The sequence below is a fragment of the Galeopterus variegatus genome, unplaced genomic scaffold, assembly GCF_000696425.1.
Source record: "Galeopterus variegatus unplaced genomic scaffold, G_variegatus-3.0.2 Scaffold2244, whole genome shotgun sequence".
Lineage (NCBI taxonomy): Eukaryota > Metazoa > Chordata > Mammalia > Dermoptera > Cynocephalidae > Galeopterus > Galeopterus variegatus.
The window spans coordinates 243,048-262,557 of NW_007728355.1; the positions used below are offsets into that span (position 1 = coordinate 243,048).

Consider the following 19,510-nt stretch of genomic DNA (forward strand, 5'->3'; position numbering starts at 1 on the left):
TGTTAAGTGGATTAAAAGATACTAAGTTCTTCAGTTGCCTAAGACATATTCTATTTAGCAAGCTTAAATGAGAGTCAAAAAGGCATCCTTAACTCAGTTAGGGACTAACAAAGAAGGATTACTCTGATGAAACCTCAGAAATTTGTATTCCCAGGTCACCGGGTCTGTCATGAACTCAACTGCAAATCAAGACAATGAAGTAAACCCCAAAAGGGTTTAATATCTATGCAATGGATGATAGATATTCTGCCTCATGAAGGTGAGCAAAAATAATGAAATAAAAGAATGGAAACAGCAGCATTATTATCAAAGCCTAAACATTTGTTAGGAATCACTGACTCTACAGAGAAGTATCCCTAAGAAGTATATTCCAGTTAAGTAAAAATGTTGAGAAGCTGAAAGGAAAACCACATTACTTAAATTCATAAGAGAAAATTCCAATGATATAGGGATAGTTAAAAACCATATGACATGAGCTCAAAGCAAGCCAAAGAGAATGTAGTTATTCAGAGAAATGTGACATATCACTTATTTCAACAGGTATCAGTTATTACAGCATTTCTTATATTTCAGGGCAAGGGTAGTAAAGAGGAGGGTAATATGGTTGAGGAAAGAAGGGTTATAATGTTTACTGCATCCTATCTTATGCCAGACACCTTACTAGGTGCTTTATGTCACTTAAGTAATTCTGACAATAAGCCCTACAGAGAAAGTATTTCAATCCCCATGTTACAGATAATGGCAGTAAGCTGGAGAGGGGTCACTTAGCCCCAAATCTGTCTAAATACAGGGAACTAAGATCTCTGCATGAGAGATACCAAATGTACCTTTAAATAATTAAATATAAGAAGAGTGTCCTTGGGGGATGGGTCTCATCAGGTTTCAATCAAGCCAGCTCTCTGCGAGTCCGGAGAAACCTGTAAATAAAAAGTACCTGACAGGCTGCTTTCCCTTAAGAAAGGTCCAGGTTGAAGCAGCCAGTAGGAACTGGCCAGCACCCAAGGTGATGAAACAGTCATTAAAGGTGGGGACTGACTGGGCAACAACTACAGGTTGAATGTCAAGTCCAAGGAATACAGTACTGAATGATGAAAGTGACTCTCGAGAGAAGACCAAAATCCACAAGTCGAAAGAAGCAGCTACATTTACGGAAGAGCCAACAAGAGTTGCCAAAAAGCATTAAGGGATGATGTGTGTTAGGCAGAGTCTGAAAATGATAGATATTTGAAGTGGATAATAAGCTATTGAGAATGAAGGGATGCATGCCTGAACTAAACACTAGGAAAAAGGTAGCCCCCAAGACAACACCTGCTAACATTTTACCTGTTTCTACCCCAATTTCTGTTCTAATGCATAAACCAAGGAGAAACATCAATCAGTAAGATCCAGTTTACATGGCATGAATACAAAGAGGCCATTAATGGTTTCAGCAAGTTCATCAGACAGTGAGTGAAAGAAACAGAAAGTGTAACTGGTGTCAAATTCCTGCAGAATATAAGGGTCGAAATGGCAATTCCTAATGAAGCTATTTAACAGGAAAAAAAATCAAATCAACGTGAAGACAGATAAGTTGTTTTTTTTTTTTTAAAAAGGCATAATGCCAAATTTAAGTAACATTATATAAAACACTGTACACATTTGATGATAACAATGTAAAAATATATAATGACAGGAGAGTTGTAGAAAAAGAATATTAGGATTTACCAAACACAGCAGCCCTGTGAGGTAGAGATTATCAACTTTACAAATGACAACTAACAAATGCCAAATGTAGGACTTTTCTCCAAAATGGTGTGATTATAGGAAATTTTCAAAAAGTCTTAATGTTCTCATGTATACATTTCCAATTAAAAACTGGTAAAAAAAAAAAAAAAAAAAAAACCCTCATGGATGTATCCTAGATTATCTGGACTAAAAGGATATAAAAAGCCATAAACTGGTCACAGATAACCAGAAGAGATGGAAACAAATGATTAGAAAGGAACACCTTGTCAATAGCATCATTTGCCCACCCTGACCACCACAGAACCTCTGACACTTCCTGTCTCCCTGGGCTGCTTCAGTTATCTTCACGGCACTCACCACGTGTGACATCCCTATGTTGTCCTTGCTTCCCTGTTTATCTGCAAGCACTATAGCATAAGTGCATAGTGGGTGCTCAATATATTTGTCAAATGAATGAATAAATACATATCAAGTTGTGTATCGATGACCTCAACTCAAAAATAGTCTTAAGACCTTCTGAAAAGTATTTTACAGTACCAAAGTACCAAGGCGAGAACTAAAATATGTAAAGGCGTTAAAAAAAAATAGGGCTCAACATTCACTAACACTGTCAGAGTTTAGGAGAAAAATCCAATCCACTCAGTGGCTCAATATAAGAAGAAGGGCATGTTACACAATCTGCTTTTGTTACAGTCAACTGTTCAACATTTGAAAGCTCTACCACCATAAAAAATTAAGATGGAGAATCTATTTCAGCACAACGTGCAAAAGCCCTCATGAGAATTTCAGAAGAGCTGCAAATCCAATAGGACAATGGATGGAACCATAGTTATATCATGGAGAAGTGGCTTGATCTGTAGATTATGTAGAGCCTAAAATTTACTTAAAGAAGAAGGAAAAAGTACGCTGCCTACTTTTCTTTATTGTAACATAGTTGATTGCACATATCTGGGGGGTACAGAGTTGAATATCATTACCTGTGTGTAATATGTGACGCTCAAATCAGGATTAGTATATTCGACATTATACAATGTAATCACTTTTTAGTAATAGAAAATACTTGACCTCAGTAATGCAAAAATGAAAACTGTTGCTTGGAACAAGGGACTAAATGTGTGACTTTGGTCGAGTTGAGCAACACACTGACCTAATATTTCTGCTTATCAGTGTACTCATCTGGTTGGCCAAAGTAAAATGAATTTGAAATGAGGTGCTGTGTTTCCATTACTAAACTGGAGCAAAATGTTTATGTACATACATATATACACACACACACACACACACACACACAGCTATAAGAATTCATTTAGATTTATTTATATAAAAGAGCAATCATTTGTCAATTCTGCAGTCACATTCTATTAGTAAATTCATGATTCGGGGCTCTGTTTATAGCACAATTACAAACTGTAGTTACTTGAGGCAGAGTTCAGGCTCTGATGCTGGATTATGCACCAGTATGTGAAAATGAGAATACAAGATGGAATCTTGATAGGCAGCTATGAAATTTATGCCAAATGGGAAAATTAAAACCAAATGCACTTTCTGACTAATAGAAACAATTACATAAACAATTGCTTATCAAACAAACAACGGATGAATAAAAATCTTTTCCTCGAAGATCTACATCTCACAACTCCATTGGTGGAGACACTTGGGGATGGCTGTGGGGGCTCAGAATAGGCGAACTGTGTTCAACACAGGGAACATCAGGCTGAGCTGATGCTACGTGGTGATGAGCCTGAAGCTTTGAACTCAGGAATAGTGCTTCTGCCAGTCCTACTTACCCCCACGCGCACTAAAATACCTAAAGGTCTTCCCAACGCTATCAGAGTAAAGACAAACCTTTTTAAAAGGACCAAGAGGGCCTTGCATGGTCTGCCCCCTCATCTTGCAGCATACCTTCCCCTTGTTCTCTGTCCTTCGGCTACACTGGCCTTCTGGAACATGATCTGCTTCCTCCGTCCACAAGCCCCTTGCATATGCTGTTTCCTCTGCCCAAAATGTTCTCCCTCCTACCCCCTTCCCCAGTTAAACCTCATCTCAAGAATTTTCCTAAGGGCAACTCTTTCCATCATATGCTCCCATTGCACCACAGAACCTTCCTCCTAGCGTTTGTCGCCTCTGTAAGTTTGCACTGATTGTGAGATATTTGGGTGCATGTCAGTCTCCTCCACTAGACTATAAGTGCCATGAGGAAGTGGTCACATCTGGTTTTGCCCCTCAATCTGTCCCAAAACTAAATACAACTCTAGGTTTATATTGTAAGTTCTTAAGCATCCGGGGTAGAAAGGAAAGAAGGAATGAATGAACGAAAAGTTTAACTCACATATTCAGAGTTCTGGCATGTGGTGGAAAAGCATTCAACTTTTAAGAAAGAGATCACATGGCAGACAGATACATGAAGGAAGACCACTAAGGGGAGAGCTAACTACAGCACAGGTAATTAGAACCAAAGCAAATTTGTCACTTTAGCTTCCTTAGTGCCTCAAGTACATTTGCTACTTCTGTTGTGTGTGTGTGTGGGGGGGGGGGTTTGCATGTTTCCTAGTTCTATTTGTGGTAGGTCTCTTTGGGCTGCTTCTCTCTTCTTAACTGTTTTTTTCTCTCTCCTCTCGATAGTGCTTACTATTTTATTTGGTTTGGGTTATTTACCTCATTAGGGACAACAATTTGTTTCCCTCAGAATTACTTGCCTCAACTCTGTATCTCATGAATATTCATAACCCCCCCCAAAAGAATGATTTACCCCTCTACAATCTCATATCCTTCATGCCAACTCATTTCCTTATTTTCTCCATGGTTAAAAGTCACTTAGAACAATGTAAGTTTATTACATTTCTTTCTTTTTTTCATTTTAAAGAGGGCTCATTTGGCATTATGCCATGCTATCAGAAAATAGGCCACACAGAAGAAACAAAACTTTGATAAGAACATTCTAGTACCTACCAAGACACTGCCCATTCCAACCTCGGAATCCTTCTGTGCAGGGAACACACTGGTAAGATCCAGGAGAATTCACACACTGCTCATCTGGACAGGTACTTGGAGTTGAACATTCATCAATATCTGAAAAATCAAAAAGCTAGGTCATGAAGTTTATCAGAATATCAAAGCAAAAACCTTACTTTTGAGTTAAAGGGGAAAAAAAAGCATTTCAGTGGAGAAAACAATAACTGGATAAGTGTAGACATTAGGTCTACATTTAAACTCAAGGCAATAATGCATGGCCAGGTGTATACCTAGATTAAGATATCTCTACAAAGAACTTTGCTCCAATTCTTCAATTGCAGGGCCAGGTCTCTCCACTCTGGGAGTCAGTTGGCAGCTCCTCTGGGGCCACTTTCTGGATGACAAACCTTTCAAGTATTAGCACAACTTGCCAAAAAGCAGTACAAGGAAGGCAACGAGTGCAAGGAAGCCAGATATCCCCCCAGCTAGAGGTTCTCCCACAGACACTGGACACTCTAGGGAAATCCTCACTTTGGCTCCATGGGCCCGAGAACATCCTAGGTTTAAATAATTTAAAACCTTTCATATGATAGGAATTCCTCAGAGGTGGAAAAAACCATTAGGAGACAGTGAACTCATCACATACTTCCAAGATTCCAGAAAACATGGTGACATAACCGTATGGTAATATTTTCTGATGAAAACACACCTTACTTCTCACATTCACAGCTAACTGAAGCAATTAATCATCATTCTTTTCAAATGGGGAGAAAAAAATTACCTTAAATATTGTTGGAGCCGTGGCAACAATTACTACAATAGCTTTAGGCATTTTCAAGAATGGTGAAAACAACAAAATGGGGGAAAAGTCAGATACAGAAGAGAGTTCAACAGTTTAAAACAAGTGGGGGCAACTTCGGTACGAGCCTCATTTGAAATAAGTATTTTTCTGGAGGTGAATTTTTAATTCAAGTGAGTGGATTTAATGTCTAGGCGTCCCAATACAAAATGTGTGTAGGACCTTTAACCATAATTAAAATGTAAGCATATTTTAGGACATAAGCTAAAAAGTGAAAGAAATGTTTGAGTACACTAAGTACCCATGGGCATCTGATGTCTTCATTCTGACAACTTCTTAATCTCCCACTACATGTCACTAGACATATGCACAAAAGATGCTTAAGGTGAAAAAGTTGAAGATAATGTTAACAAAATAAGCACCAGGTCAGTGTTGTAACTTTTTTCTATCAGTGAAACATTTTTGCCAATAGACAATGACACACAGTGGTTTTTTTTTTAGGTCAATGTTCTGGGACTTCTTGTTCTACAAAAAGATGATGTTTGCCAGTTTCATTTTCCAAACAGCATTACATTCTCCTCTGGATGGGATTTTTTTAAAATAGAAATACAACTGCTAAATCAGAGAATGTCACCGAGACGGGCTGGTCCAGTAAATAAGGTGTGATGTTGAGCAACACGAGATAACATCCCTGAATTTCCTGATGCTCTTACATCTGCTTGCTTTTTCTCTCATCTATAAATTAGGGACTACCTGCCTTGTAATACCTTAACAGAATCAAGTTAAGGATGAATGAGATAACGTCTGTAGACTACAATAGACTCCTTGGAGACTGGTGTTGTTTGAAAGCAACTTCATTAGTGACAGCTGAGAAAAGCTTCAGTGAGCCAGAGGCCCAGGGACCTCTGGTTCTGGTCCACGACAAAATTAGAAAACAGCCTCATTGCTTGGCTCCTGCTTCTTTTCAAGCCTTTTCATGGCGATAAAATTATATATCATTTACTCAGGAAACCCTGGTAAAGTTTCCATGAAAAAATTTCTATATATTGAGTATTAGTGAACAGTCTCTCCTATTAGCTTTCAATTTAATTACATAATTTTCGAATTTCTTTTCTATCCCTTTCCATCCTTAGTACTTAACTATCTTATCTCTCCATTCTGGGACTGTATGTAAAACCTCAGGATCAGTACTGGACTTCTTGGGGAGTGGGGTGCTGCTTTGCACATAAATAACTGTCAAATAAACCACCCCCTCTTTGTTTCTTAAGCACTCCCCCAAATTATAGATGTGCTGAGAAGATCTATGCAAACACAAAAGGAATCAGAGGAGGGGGTAAAAGAAACTAAAACTTCTTGAAAACTAACGAGGTGACAGGCACCACAGAAGATACTGTAACATGCATTTATTCTCATGACAGCCCTAAAGGTCAACTCCATGGCTCCCATGTTTCAGGTAATGAAAGAAGGTGAGGAAGTGCGAAGTGACCAGCTCCAGGTCAGCCAGTTACTAAGTGTGGGGGTCGTGAGCTGACTCCACAGTCCTTGCTCTTTCCCATTCCCACGCTGCCCCTCTACAGCATGGGAGAGCTCCCTGGAAGAGGAGACTGGAGACATTTTGCACCTGTGCTCGTCCCATGGCTCCTTGGCCACTGAGGGAGAGTTCACGGCTCTGTTCTGATCCAAGTTGATCAGAGACCCAGTAACATAAAACATTCCCACTTCTCTCTAGATTAGAACCCAAGAGGCTGAGGCAAGAGGCCAGCAGGAGACGCAGGTGCAGGCTGCCAGAAAAATGTCTAATTAGCTCCCCCTCCATGCCTGGATCATTACAGCTGTGAAGAAACCAACACTCAGCCAAGGGACAGCTGAGAGCAGACTGCACCAACCTGGTCTCTCCCTCCCTGGCGCTAGAAGCCCAGCCATATTAGACAAGAGGCTGATCCTCAGGCAGGGACCCCCAGGAACCAGCACCACCGCACCCCCATGCAGGCTCCTCAAGCATTCACTCAGAGAGCCCTGCTCCTTTGCCCTCATGTTTCCATGGCAGGATTTCAGCAGAAGCTCAATGTATTTCTTCATGAAAATAATTACAAAAAAGTATCAGAGTGGTTTCAAAAAGAAACCACGCAACTTGGACACAAACGTGAGCAGAAATATTAAACAGACAATAATTTTGGCCATGCTATAAATACTTTTCAAAACATGTTTATAATGAGCACAAACTCATTGCTGTGGCAGTAATGGAGAAATTTTATCTAGCACAGTTGGAATCTGACCCAGAGTTGGTCAGACAGTGCTTCTGTAGGGAGTCTGCAAGAAAGTCCCAGAATACATGTAAACGAAAACAGTTGAGACAAAGTTATGTAACAAGGTGAAAGGTCAAAAACAAAAAGTCACCACTGGTTACACCTGCACCATGTTCCCAGAAGAATAATCCAGACTCTGTAATTAAGTCTGGGTTTGAACTAAGACACTCTGCAATTAATTGTTCTAAAGTGATTTCACTGCAAATTCCAGGGAAGGCAGATATTGAGGTGAAAATGAATGAGCATGAAGATGGAAAATAATCCAGACAGAGTCGCTGTACTGAGGCAAGGAGCTGTGACTCCAAAAAGCAGGAAGAGCTCGGAGAGGCTGGTGTCATGCACAGAGTGGTGGCAGAAAACAAGACCCAGGCAAGATGCTGACAAGTCCCGGGGTCTAGACCCATCCCTGAATTTCACAGTCACACGTGCTTGGCACTTCCAGGTGGCACGATCTTCTTGTTCTCTCAGCACTCACCCTCACAACGGCCTCTGCGGGTCATGCGGTAGCCACTGTCACAGTATTCACACCGAAAGGCCCCCACGGTATTGACACAGTGCCCTTCCCCACACATGTCCGGCCTCAGGCACTCGTCGACATCTGCGTGAAGCAGAAAACATTGTCAAGTTTTATTTTCCAGAATATCACTTCAAACCTCTCCCACCTCCCAGCTTAGCTCCAATTTGATAATTGGAGTAACTGATTTCTATTATCATCCCTTTGATTTGTTCAACACACTTCAAAATCTCATAGCTTTGGATTCACGCAGGGTCCCAAAGTAACACTGAATGCATCTTGTCTTGGCACACATTTGATACTCTTCCTTCAAAAGTGTTGGAGGAAAAAAATCCATTTTTATATCCCCCAGTATCTAGCAAGTTGCTATGACTTAACAGGTATTTAATAAAAAAAATTCTGGGTTGCCTGAATAAGCACTGAACTGATGGGATCTTGGCAAAATCTAAAAACATTTTTATATCCCCCAGTATCTAGCAAGTTGCTATGACTTAACAGGTATTTAATAAAAAAATTCTGGGTTGCCTGAATAAGCACTGAACTGATGGGATCTTGGCAAAATCTAAAACCCCAGATCGGACAACATATATGTCAGAAAGAACGCTGACATTACCTATGCAGTCAGTACCCTCCTCACTGGCCATAAATCCTGCTGGGCAAATACACAGGAAACTTCCCTCTGTGTTTTCACAGCGTCCCTGGGAACAGAGGTGTTGGACCTGAGTACATTCATCAACATCTGTTAACAAAAATACATATAAAAAGATTAGTGCAATGTAGCAAGAACTCAGTCTCCCTGTTGTGTAAAGTCCCATCATACCATGCCCCAGGGGGGTACTACACAAACCTTTGTAACTGAGAACAATAGTAAAAAGAGACACAATCTTTCTCCTCAAATATTTGAAGGACTGTTAACTAGCAGAGGGAAAAAGCTTATTGTGCATTTCTTCAAAAGCTAAAACAAAAAGTCATCCACACACTAGAATTCGCTGTCAGCAGGGACGGCCAGAAATGCCATCAAAGAGTTTCTTCCACTGTGTACAGGGGTGGAGCTAGATTACATCACCTCTGTGCCTTTTCAATTTAATAGTTTACGGTCTGATTGTGAATACATACAATGTATGCAAATGAAAGGGTTGGCCGTACAGCAGGCAAATGAAAGGGAAATACCACCTTATGGAGCAGGTGGATATTCTCCTTGCTCCGCACACAACACAGAACCAAATAGCAATATTTACACATATTAAAGTAGTATTAACTAGATATGCGCCTTTGTTGCCTTATATTGGCCCTATAACTTAGTGCTAAATTTTCTTTTTCTAAACAAAGAGAAATTAAATATAGAGTTAGCACATTAAAATAATTTACTTAACTCTGTTACACCTCTTTCTGAGATACATTTTTTCCGAAGAAGCAGATATGAGATCCCTTATTTATAAATTCATTATAAATTCATGCCAGCCTATATGGATTTTCAATTTAGAAATCCCTTTTAGAAATCAGATTTTATATTCTTAGAGGAATACAATTCTTTACTACAGCATATATTAATATTAATTTGTTTTTGCTAAATACATGTTTGTAGGTAGCTATTTCTAGAGCTGTTATTTTATTTACATTATTTGAAAAATTTTTAGAAATTATTTCAATGCAAATGTACTACATTTGGCAAAGTAGGTAGCACTGAACAAAGAAGTAAAAAAATCCCAGGAGTTCAGCAAACCTTTTTTTGAGCTCCCTTAGCTGAGGAATAAAAATTTCTGAAAATTAAACACAGTAACATTTTCCCAAGATGGTTAAATTGATTTAAGAAAAAAAAGTTCTAAATGTGCAAATATTTGATATTTTATAATCCTGTCTATCAAAAGTGTCTCTTACCAACACATTTCCTCTGTTGTTCACTGAACTTGTAACCCTCGTAGCATATACAGGTATACCTCACCGGCAGGTTAATGCAGTGTCCTGCTCCACAGATGTCGGGGTTCACAGTACACTCATTGATTTCTTAAAAGTAAATAAAATAATATGAAAAAACACAGAAATAAGCATAAAGATTTCATTACTATTTGCAAACCACTACTTTATGTTTCCTGACTAGCTAAAAATTATTGCCAGGTAATAAGCACTTAGAAGACAAAGGTGACCTCTGAAATCAAGTATAAATTCATGTGATTACTTTATAATTGATTAGTTAGTCCCACCCAAGGTCATCAATAGTTCCTAAAGAAACCATTTCTAAGATGAACTGGAGTAAGCAGAAACTCAGAAAGAGGCCATGTTGGGAGTGAAAAGAAAATCCATTTTTTATATAACAACTTCCAACATAGCCTATCGGTAAGTTTCCACCCACTCCAGTTGTCTTAGATGATGGAGTATGAATCATCAGGTGATTTCTCCTGATAAGAAATATATGGTAACTTTCAATTCATTAGGAGGCCAAATTTGAGTTTCAACAAATACGTTCTAATCTCCTCCAAAATTTCTCATTAATCTTCAAGAAAGACCTACCACTTACATAACCAAAGTAAAACTTCTAGGTGTTTCTTACTCTCAATTTGCCAATTTCAACATCAGCATATTTTATTTATACTGGTCAAGTAGAATCTTCCAAATCTTCTCTGCTGAACTCCTCCCTTACTCTCCCACTGATCCTTGTGTGAGATATGCTGCTTCTATAAAACCCACGCAGATTAACCCTGTTCAAGTCCTTACTCTGCTCACAGACACACACTATGGTGGGGGCTGGGTCACAGGGCTCCATGGTGGGTGGAGGCTATCAAAATATTACCAAAAGCATCCAAGGACTCAAAAGTGGCCTATGAGATGAATTACTCCCCAAAGATTTTCTATTTTCAGTGACTTTCGTAAGGAGGTATAATGCTGTAGTGGAGATAGTACAGCTTTTTTTTTTTTTTTTTTTTTTTTTAGTGGAATAGAGTGAGGAACATTTCTCTAACTAACTATTCTATATTAGATAAATGCCTCTTTGAAAATTACTGGTATTTACATTTCTTGGTTTTCTTTGTAATTACTGACCTTCCTTTATACTTTTCTCTGCGATTTTTTAAAAACAGAAAAGACATGTTGGCCATATTTGCAAAAGAATATGAATTAATTAAAAGATGAATTAACATACTAGGAGCAAGGATTCAGAACAAATTAAAAGGCTATAAATCAGGGTTTTCATTAAACTCTTGAGGAGTAGTCACTGCCCCACTTCCACATATACCAATTTGTTGATTATCCAACTATTCATTTGTCGTTTTATAGGCATAGCTTTAGAATGGGATTTTATACATGTGAGCAAAAGTCTTCAAAAATATGTGATGCTTAATTCAAATGAGATACATTCCTATGCCACAGTTTGCCAACATATTTAAATTGTTTCTTCTCAAGTCAGCTCTAAGGTGGGGGAAATAGTTAAGAATTATAACTCTTTAGTTTCAGGAAATGAAGTAAATAATAATGGCCTTTCCTTTCAATCCAGTATCTTCAAGAAAAGCTATGTGACTGAAATTACATTGATGAAGATGTTTGGGGATTGCCAGCTGACTACCTCACCGATTAAGTATGTAGAGATTCTTAAGTATGTAAAGATGCAGCTTAAAAATGCTGATCCTGGCAGGCCGGGCACTAAATATATGTGAGAAAATGCTATGCTGACACCACTAGAGGGTACTAAGAGATACATCAGATGAGGGAAAGAATATTTCCTAAAACAAACTTGATTTCTACATGGTCCCATATTCACACAAGTGATTAATGAACATGACTTTCATCAGTCTGACCACAGAGATCCCTTTCATCCTTTTGCCAGGTAGGACTCAACTCTTCTTCTAGGTAGACAGAAAAGAGCCATAAAACACCTCTGCTTTCTATTCACCAGTCACCAAAAAGTTAACCAACATCAGATTTTTTAAGGCAAAAAATAAATTAGCAGTACTCATATTTTACAAGTTTTAAAACATGTCTCCCACCATCTCTGTGCTTTTTCTCCTTTTCTATTACATTTTCACTCTTAAACACATATACTACAAACAGAAAGGCAAGTCCTGAGAATGTTGTCTTCAAGAAGAGTAGGAAAAGCTTTCTACTTTTTCTGTTTTTTAGGGCAAAGACATTATGCTTTATATTTTTTGTAAGGGGTCACTCACACAGTCATGTGACCCTTTTCGCACAGAATGGACTGGTTCGTATGGAAACGTACATTTCTTTGAGCAGACTGTGCAAATATAAGCTCTGGATACAGGGCTCTGATACACCATAGCAGGAAAACCTCACACAGACAGCACTGATTACTGGTCTCAGGGGTACACGGGTGAATGGGAATGCCTGGTCGTCAGCACGTCTGGCTTCCCAGAGACAGGATTAAGCAAGAGCTTTCACGTGTCCTTCGTAATGCCTACCCACCTGCCCCATTGGTTCCCAGGACAGCCCTACCCTTTCTTACTGTATGTACCCCCTAAAACAACTTCACCTTCACCAGGTCAAGGATCTTATGTTATCTCTTTTGCTAGTGTCCGTGTAGAATTTGGAAAAAGAGCCATGACCAAATACCAGTGGAAAACCAAATGCTCTTTTTATCCCAGCAACAAGGTCAAGGGTGGATTTAACAGTTTGGAATCTTTATTATATTGTCTAAAAGTAAATGAAAAACAAAGCTTTCAGCAACATATGAAAATGAGTATGTTGACCTTTAGCTTTTTTCTTCATCATGTGATTATGCAAAAAATAAATAACTAAATGGAGTTTGGAAATATTAAAGCATGCTGATTTCACATGAACAAAAGAGTTCATTTTCCATCAGCATGCATAGTTTATTGAGGGTATAATGATGCTGGTAATATGTTTGAGACACAAATGTTTCTGAAAGGGTAAATTCTGAGTTCTGGAAAATACCTGATGAGCAAATAGTTTTTTAAATGGTTAGGCCATAATTACAAAGATTTCTGCAAGACAGTCATGGAAGTCAAAGAATAATTTCTGGATGGTCTGCAAGGGCCATGGAGAAAGTTCAGGAAAAGCCTGAGGAAAGCATCAAACATTAACGTACAGAAAGGTTAACAAAAGTGCCGAGGCTTCCTAACTGACCCACAATGAGTATAAATTGTCCCACAACCATTGAAACAGATGTTTCCACTTTGTAAATATTTGACAGAGAAGTAAAGGTTTGATTTTCCAACCTGTTCTTTCAGCTATTAACACACTACGCTTAATCAAGAATTTATATGATGAAATGTATAATTTATTCAGAAACGGTATGCCAATAATGTTGCAAGCCACCAAGTCAGCCATTAAGAGGAAAATATCACACTGATTGCCTGCAAATATGCAGCTCAAGTTATAATTATTACATGTCAAAGTATGTTTGGCTAAATCTGAAAAGGCTACTTCCAATCACACCATCATAAAGATATCATCGCCAAGCAATGTGGAGCTGATCATATTTAATTTAGACACTTAGTTACTATTCTACCCCTTTCTTCAACTATGGGAGAACTAACACTAACAAATAACAATCTCCTGCGTGTTTTATAAAAAAAATTATGAGAGAACTGATCAGACTGTTCCTTAAATCTATGTGTTTGGTCCTCATATCAAACCAATGGTAATATCTACATTTTGATTTAATTCAAATTTGATAGAAAACAGTCTTCTTGTACTATGTAGATCACTCTATATGGAATAGCTCTAAAGTTGCAAACATTTTCAATTCAAAGACTCTATAATGTTCGCCCCATAGATTCTTTCTGAAAGACTCTACTATAGGAAGTAGGAATACCTACAACTGATGAAAAAAAAAAAGAAAAGAAAAAGAAAAAGAAAATTCAGCATCACTTATTTCCTGGAAGAAAATATTCGTGCTTCAAACATGTGATAGAAGATGTTAGCCCTGTATTTCTGCCAAACTCAAATTAAACTGTCTTCTAACAAACAACCTCATATAGCTGGGCTACTTCTATTTTTTTCAATCAACTCTGTAATTCACTTGAAGCTGAGTAATTTCAATTTGTTATTCTGAATACAGCTTCACTTCAATGACAAAACTGCTTTTATCTAGCCAAACTTAATCTCTATAAAGCTAGTTTGCAAGAGGTTTATCCATTAAAGTCAGCCAAGCCCATTCAAAACTAAAGTTTACCTTCACATTGGAAAATGGAAACACAGTATTTAAAAAGAACCAGTGAATTAACATTGTCACTCTACAATTTTCAACGTGGAGGTAAATAATGAGAAGATGCTTGCTGACCACGATAGCATATTACATGCTTGTACACCTTGCAGTGCAAAGCAGTCTCATAGATGTGTCTAATATATATATGACCTCAGATACAGAATAACAATTTTAGCCATGGCCATTTTTAAAAACCACTATCATTTCATTGTATCATCTCCCAAATACTTAGAATTACTAACATTTCTGTTTCATTTTCCCCAGTATTAACAGTAAAACCAAAGAGTGGTTGTCATGCAGTAGTGTGGGGAGGGCTGTGGCTCTGGGCAGGTGGGTCTTGACTCTGTCTCTGAACTAGCTGAAAATGCACTGCTGAGTCCACAGCGCGCCTCTGCACTCCTTAGTCACCTGGCATCTCACCGGGGACAGAGGTGCTTCTTAAACACTCTCTAATTGGCTGTCTCCATTCAAATATCTAAGAGAATGTACATCCACACTTATGAGAAAGTGGCTAAAAGATTAACAAGCAAGAATACATCCACTTGAAAAGAAGCATATCATGTGCCCAAAGAGGGAATATTCTAAGGAAGGCTGTGAACTCTTCTATTAGCTACTCCTGTTATTGCCAACTTCATCCTCCGATGGTATAATGGACTTAAAGTTTATACGATGCCTCTTAGTAACATTTTTTTCTGAATTTAAAAATATCTGTCCACTTTACAATAGGTGGAAAATACAAAAAATTCTAAAACAAAACAAAACACCTAAACCTCTCAGGTCCCATTACAAAAAAATAATCACTGATAATATCTAGTATAACTTCTTCCAGCATTTTCTCAGTGTATATATATCTTTTTGAATATGATTGGTATAATAATCTGTATCCTTCATTTTTTCATATCCTTCATCTTAAATTTACCAATATTTTATGACCATTTCCGACCAGATTTCAATAAAACTTCTTCAAAAATACTATTTTGGTGGCAACATATGTTTCAATGTATAGATGTAAGATAATTATCTATTTCCCTATAGTTGAATGTTTAGATTATTTCTATTTTTTTCTCTATTATACATTGTGCTGTGATAAGGAATCGTTTTTATAAATCATTATCACAGTCTTTGGGTACATCATTTCCTTACACAAGTTATTGTGAAACAGGATTACTGGGTCAAAAGTTCTGAATATTTTTAAAGTACTGTGAACTTTTTAAGTATTTTTTTAAAACTATTTACACATTGCCAGTTTGTGCTTTCCGGAAAAGCTGTACCAGTTTTCACTCTGTGATGGTTAATTTTATGAGCCAATTTGATTGGGCTAAAGGATGCCCAAATAGCTAGAAAAACATTACTTCTATGTGGGTCTAGGAGGGTGCCTGCAAAAGAAATTAGCATTTGAATTGGTAGACTGAGTAAAGCAGATCACCCTCATCAGTGTGGGTGGGCATCATCCTATCCGTTGAGGAATGGGCCCAAACAGAACACAAAGGCAGAGGCAGGCAAGCTCGCTCTCTGCTTGAGCTGGGACTTCCATCTTCCCCTGCCCTGGGACATCAGCATTCCTGCTTCTCAGGCCTTCAAATTCAGATTGGGACTTATACTACTGGCTCTCCTGGTTCTCAGGCCTTCAGGCTTGGACTGGAACCACATCACTAGCTTTCCTGGGACTCTGGCTAGCAGATGGCAGATTGTATGACTTAGCCTTCAGAATCACGTCAGCCAATCCCTCACAACAAAACTCTTTCTATATGTCTATATCTTTGGTTCTGTTTCTCTGGAGAACCCTAATATATACTCCTTTCAGCAATGTGTGAGAATCTCAATTCCTTCCTAATAAAAAGTATTATTGGGTTTTAAATACTAATTTGATAAGAATAAAGTATTATTCTATTTTAATTTGCATTTCTCTGATTAATATTAGAGTTGAAATTTCCTATTATATGCTCCTCGGTATTGTTTTTTTCTATGAATTATCTAATTATATTATTTTCCCATTTCTCTATTGTATTTTTCTTATTGATTTATAAGAATTCATTATACATTAAGAATATTAACATTTAGGCTTTTACATGTTTCCAAATATAATACATTTTTATATTTTTTTCAAATAAAATACATTTATAATAAAGAATTTTGAAAATACATACAAATATGTTGAAGAACATAAAGATCATCCATGATCCTATTAACTAGTGATAGGTGAATACTCTGATGTATTTTCTGTCTCCTTTTCTGTGTTTGTAGACATTTAAAAAATTAAATTGGAATCATTAGATTGTATTCTTTATTCCTTAACAAATATTATGCCATAAGAACTTCATGACTTTATGTACTCCATTAAAAGATTGCTATAATAACTATATGATATTCAATTGCATATGTACTATAATTTATTAACACATACTCCTTTTTAACAATATCTAGATTATTTCCAAATATTGACTATTATGACTAACCCTGCCATGAGCAATCTTATACAAGGGTACTTCAAAAAGTTCATGGAAAGGTTTGTATTATGTTTCCTTTTTAACAATATCTAGATTATTTCCAAATATTGACTATTATGACTAACCCTGCCATGAGCGATCTTATACAAGGGTACTTCAAAAAGTTCATGGAAAGGTTTGTATTATGTTTCTAATTCTATTTTCCACAAACTTTTTGAAGCACCCTCTATATTTGATACTAAATTTAAAATGAGGTTCAGACCCACCTCTCTTCTGCAGGATATATAAAAAAACAAATACTGCACCAACCTGTTACTTGAGTAGGTGCAATCACTTGGTTGGCACTTGATGTAGACACTTCAGGAGCTACTTCTACAGGCACAGGAGGTGATGTCTTTTCAATCACTACTACATAAGGAAGAGATAAAAAAAAAAAAGGAAAGCTTGTTATGTGCACTGAGATCCCATTTGAAAATGCAAGCAGAGAGAAGGCAGGAGCATGCACAGGGTCCTAGGCAGGAGATGTGGAAACTCCCACTGCCCAACAAAAGGGAGAAACACACACAAGGTCCTAAGCAGAAGCTGTGAGCAGCCCCCACTGCCCAAGAGAAGGCAGGAACATTCATGGAATCCTAGGCAGGAGCCATGGGCAGCACCCCCTGCCCAGCAGAAAGCAGGAGGATGTTGAAAACACCACACAACCACAGCCACACCCATGGCTGTCACAAAAGCATCCTTCCACCACGGTAGCAACCATAGCCACTGTTCAGGTGGACTGCTGCCACTTGACTACATTGACACAAGGATAATAACCAGGAGAAACTGGAAAAAGAAAAGGAAGTCTTTCTCCTTAAAGCCCACTCCAGAGTAGAAGAAGCAACTGCTCCACCAGATGACCAGACATCAACATACAAATAATAGGAACACATGAAACCCTGAAAATAAGAAACCACCAAAAGAACATAGTAATTCTCAAATACCAGACCCTATAGAGCAAGAAACCCTTGAAATGACTAAAATGGAATTCCAAGCAACCATCTTAAGGAAACACAATGAAATACAAGAAGATTCAGTTAGACAACATAATAAAATGAGAAAAGAAATCCAGGATATGAAGGAGGAAACTTACAAAGAGATTAATACTTTAAAAAAAAAATGGAGCACAATTCATGGAACAGAAAGATTCATTCAATGAAATAAAAAACACAACTGATAGCGTAAGCATTAGGTTAGAACAAATGGAAGAAAGAATTTCTCATCTTGATTATACTTTTTTCAAAATACCCACGCAGACAAAAAAAAAAGGAAAAAAAAATTTTTAAATGAAGAAAATCTAAGAGAGTTATCAGACAACATTAAGCACACAAACATTCAAATCAGGGTGTCACAGAAGAGGAAGAGAAAGAAAAAGGCATTGAAAACCTATTCAATGAAATAATAATGGAAAACTTCTCAGGTATAGGGAGAGATACAGAACTTCAGATCCAGGAGGCTTAAAGCTACCAAAACATATCCAGTCCAAAAAGATCCTCTTCAAGACACATTATAGCCAAACTGGCAAAGCTAAATGACAAAGAGAATCCTAAAATCAGCAAGAGAAAAGTCACCTATAAGGGAATCGTCATCAGACTAACAGCAGAGTTCTCAACAGAAACTCTACAGGCCAGAAAAAAATGGGATGACATATTCAAAATACTAAAAGAAAATAACTGCCAGCCAAGAATATTATACCCATGAAGGCTATCCTTCAGAAACCACAAAACCAGCCCAACGACAAATCCTCAAGGTAGTCCTGAATCTGGAATCAGAAAAACAATAATCACTAACACAAATACATGAGAAAGAACAAAATCCACTGGTAGAACAAAAATGCAAATGAGAAAGAAAAAGAAACTAAATCTTACCAACTCAAAAAACCAACAAACATCAGACAAACAGAAAAGAGGAAGAAAGAAACAACAGATATTTAAAACGTCTAAACAAAAATCAATAAAATGCCAGGAGTAAGACAATTCATTCAATAACAATGATAAATGTAAATAGATTAAACTCTTCACTCAAAAGACACAGACTCACAAATTGGATTAAAAAGCTAGACCCAACTATATGCTGTCTTCAAGAGACTCAGCTCACCTGTAAAAACACACACAGACTAATAGTGAAGGGATGGAAGAAGATATAACATGCAAATGGAAAACAAAAACAAGCAGAAGTAGCTCTTCTTAAATCAGATAAAATAGACTTTAAGGCAAAAACCTAAAAAGAGACAAATAAGGCCAGTACATAATGATAAAGGGATCTATCTGGCAAGAAGACATAACAATCATAAATATATATGCACCCAACACTGGACCACCTAATACATACAGGAAACACTATTAAGACGAAAGAAAGAGATAGACCCCAATATAATAATAGTAGAGAACCTGAACATCCATCTCTCAGCACTTGACAGATCATCTAGGCAACAAATCAACAGAGAAACAAAGGATTTAAACTACACTTTATACCAATTGGACCTGGCAGATATCTACAGAACATTTTATCCAACAATTACAGAATATGCATTCTTCTCATCAGCACAAGGTACAT

The 19,510-nt window shown here is 37.5% G+C and overlaps 1 protein-coding gene across 1 annotated transcript in view; it reads right to left on the reverse strand.

The window, feature by feature from the left end:
- LTBP1 (latent transforming growth factor beta binding protein 1) overlaps window positions 1-19,510 on the reverse strand; it is a gene marked incomplete at its 5' end in the record, with an annotated part of 173,896 nt that overhangs the window by 109,041 nt on the left and 45,345 nt on the right. Inside the window, 5 exons of the mRNA XM_008581059.1 lie at window positions 4,675-4,794; window positions 8,258-8,380; window positions 8,910-9,035; window positions 10,175-10,300; window positions 17,228-17,326. Coding sequence (XP_008579281.1) covers window positions 4,675-4,794; window positions 8,258-8,380; window positions 8,910-9,035; window positions 10,175-10,300; window positions 17,228-17,326 — 594 coding nt within the window. The remainder of the gene's footprint in view (window positions 1-4,674; window positions 4,795-8,257; window positions 8,381-8,909; window positions 9,036-10,174; window positions 10,301-17,227; window positions 17,327-19,510) is intronic.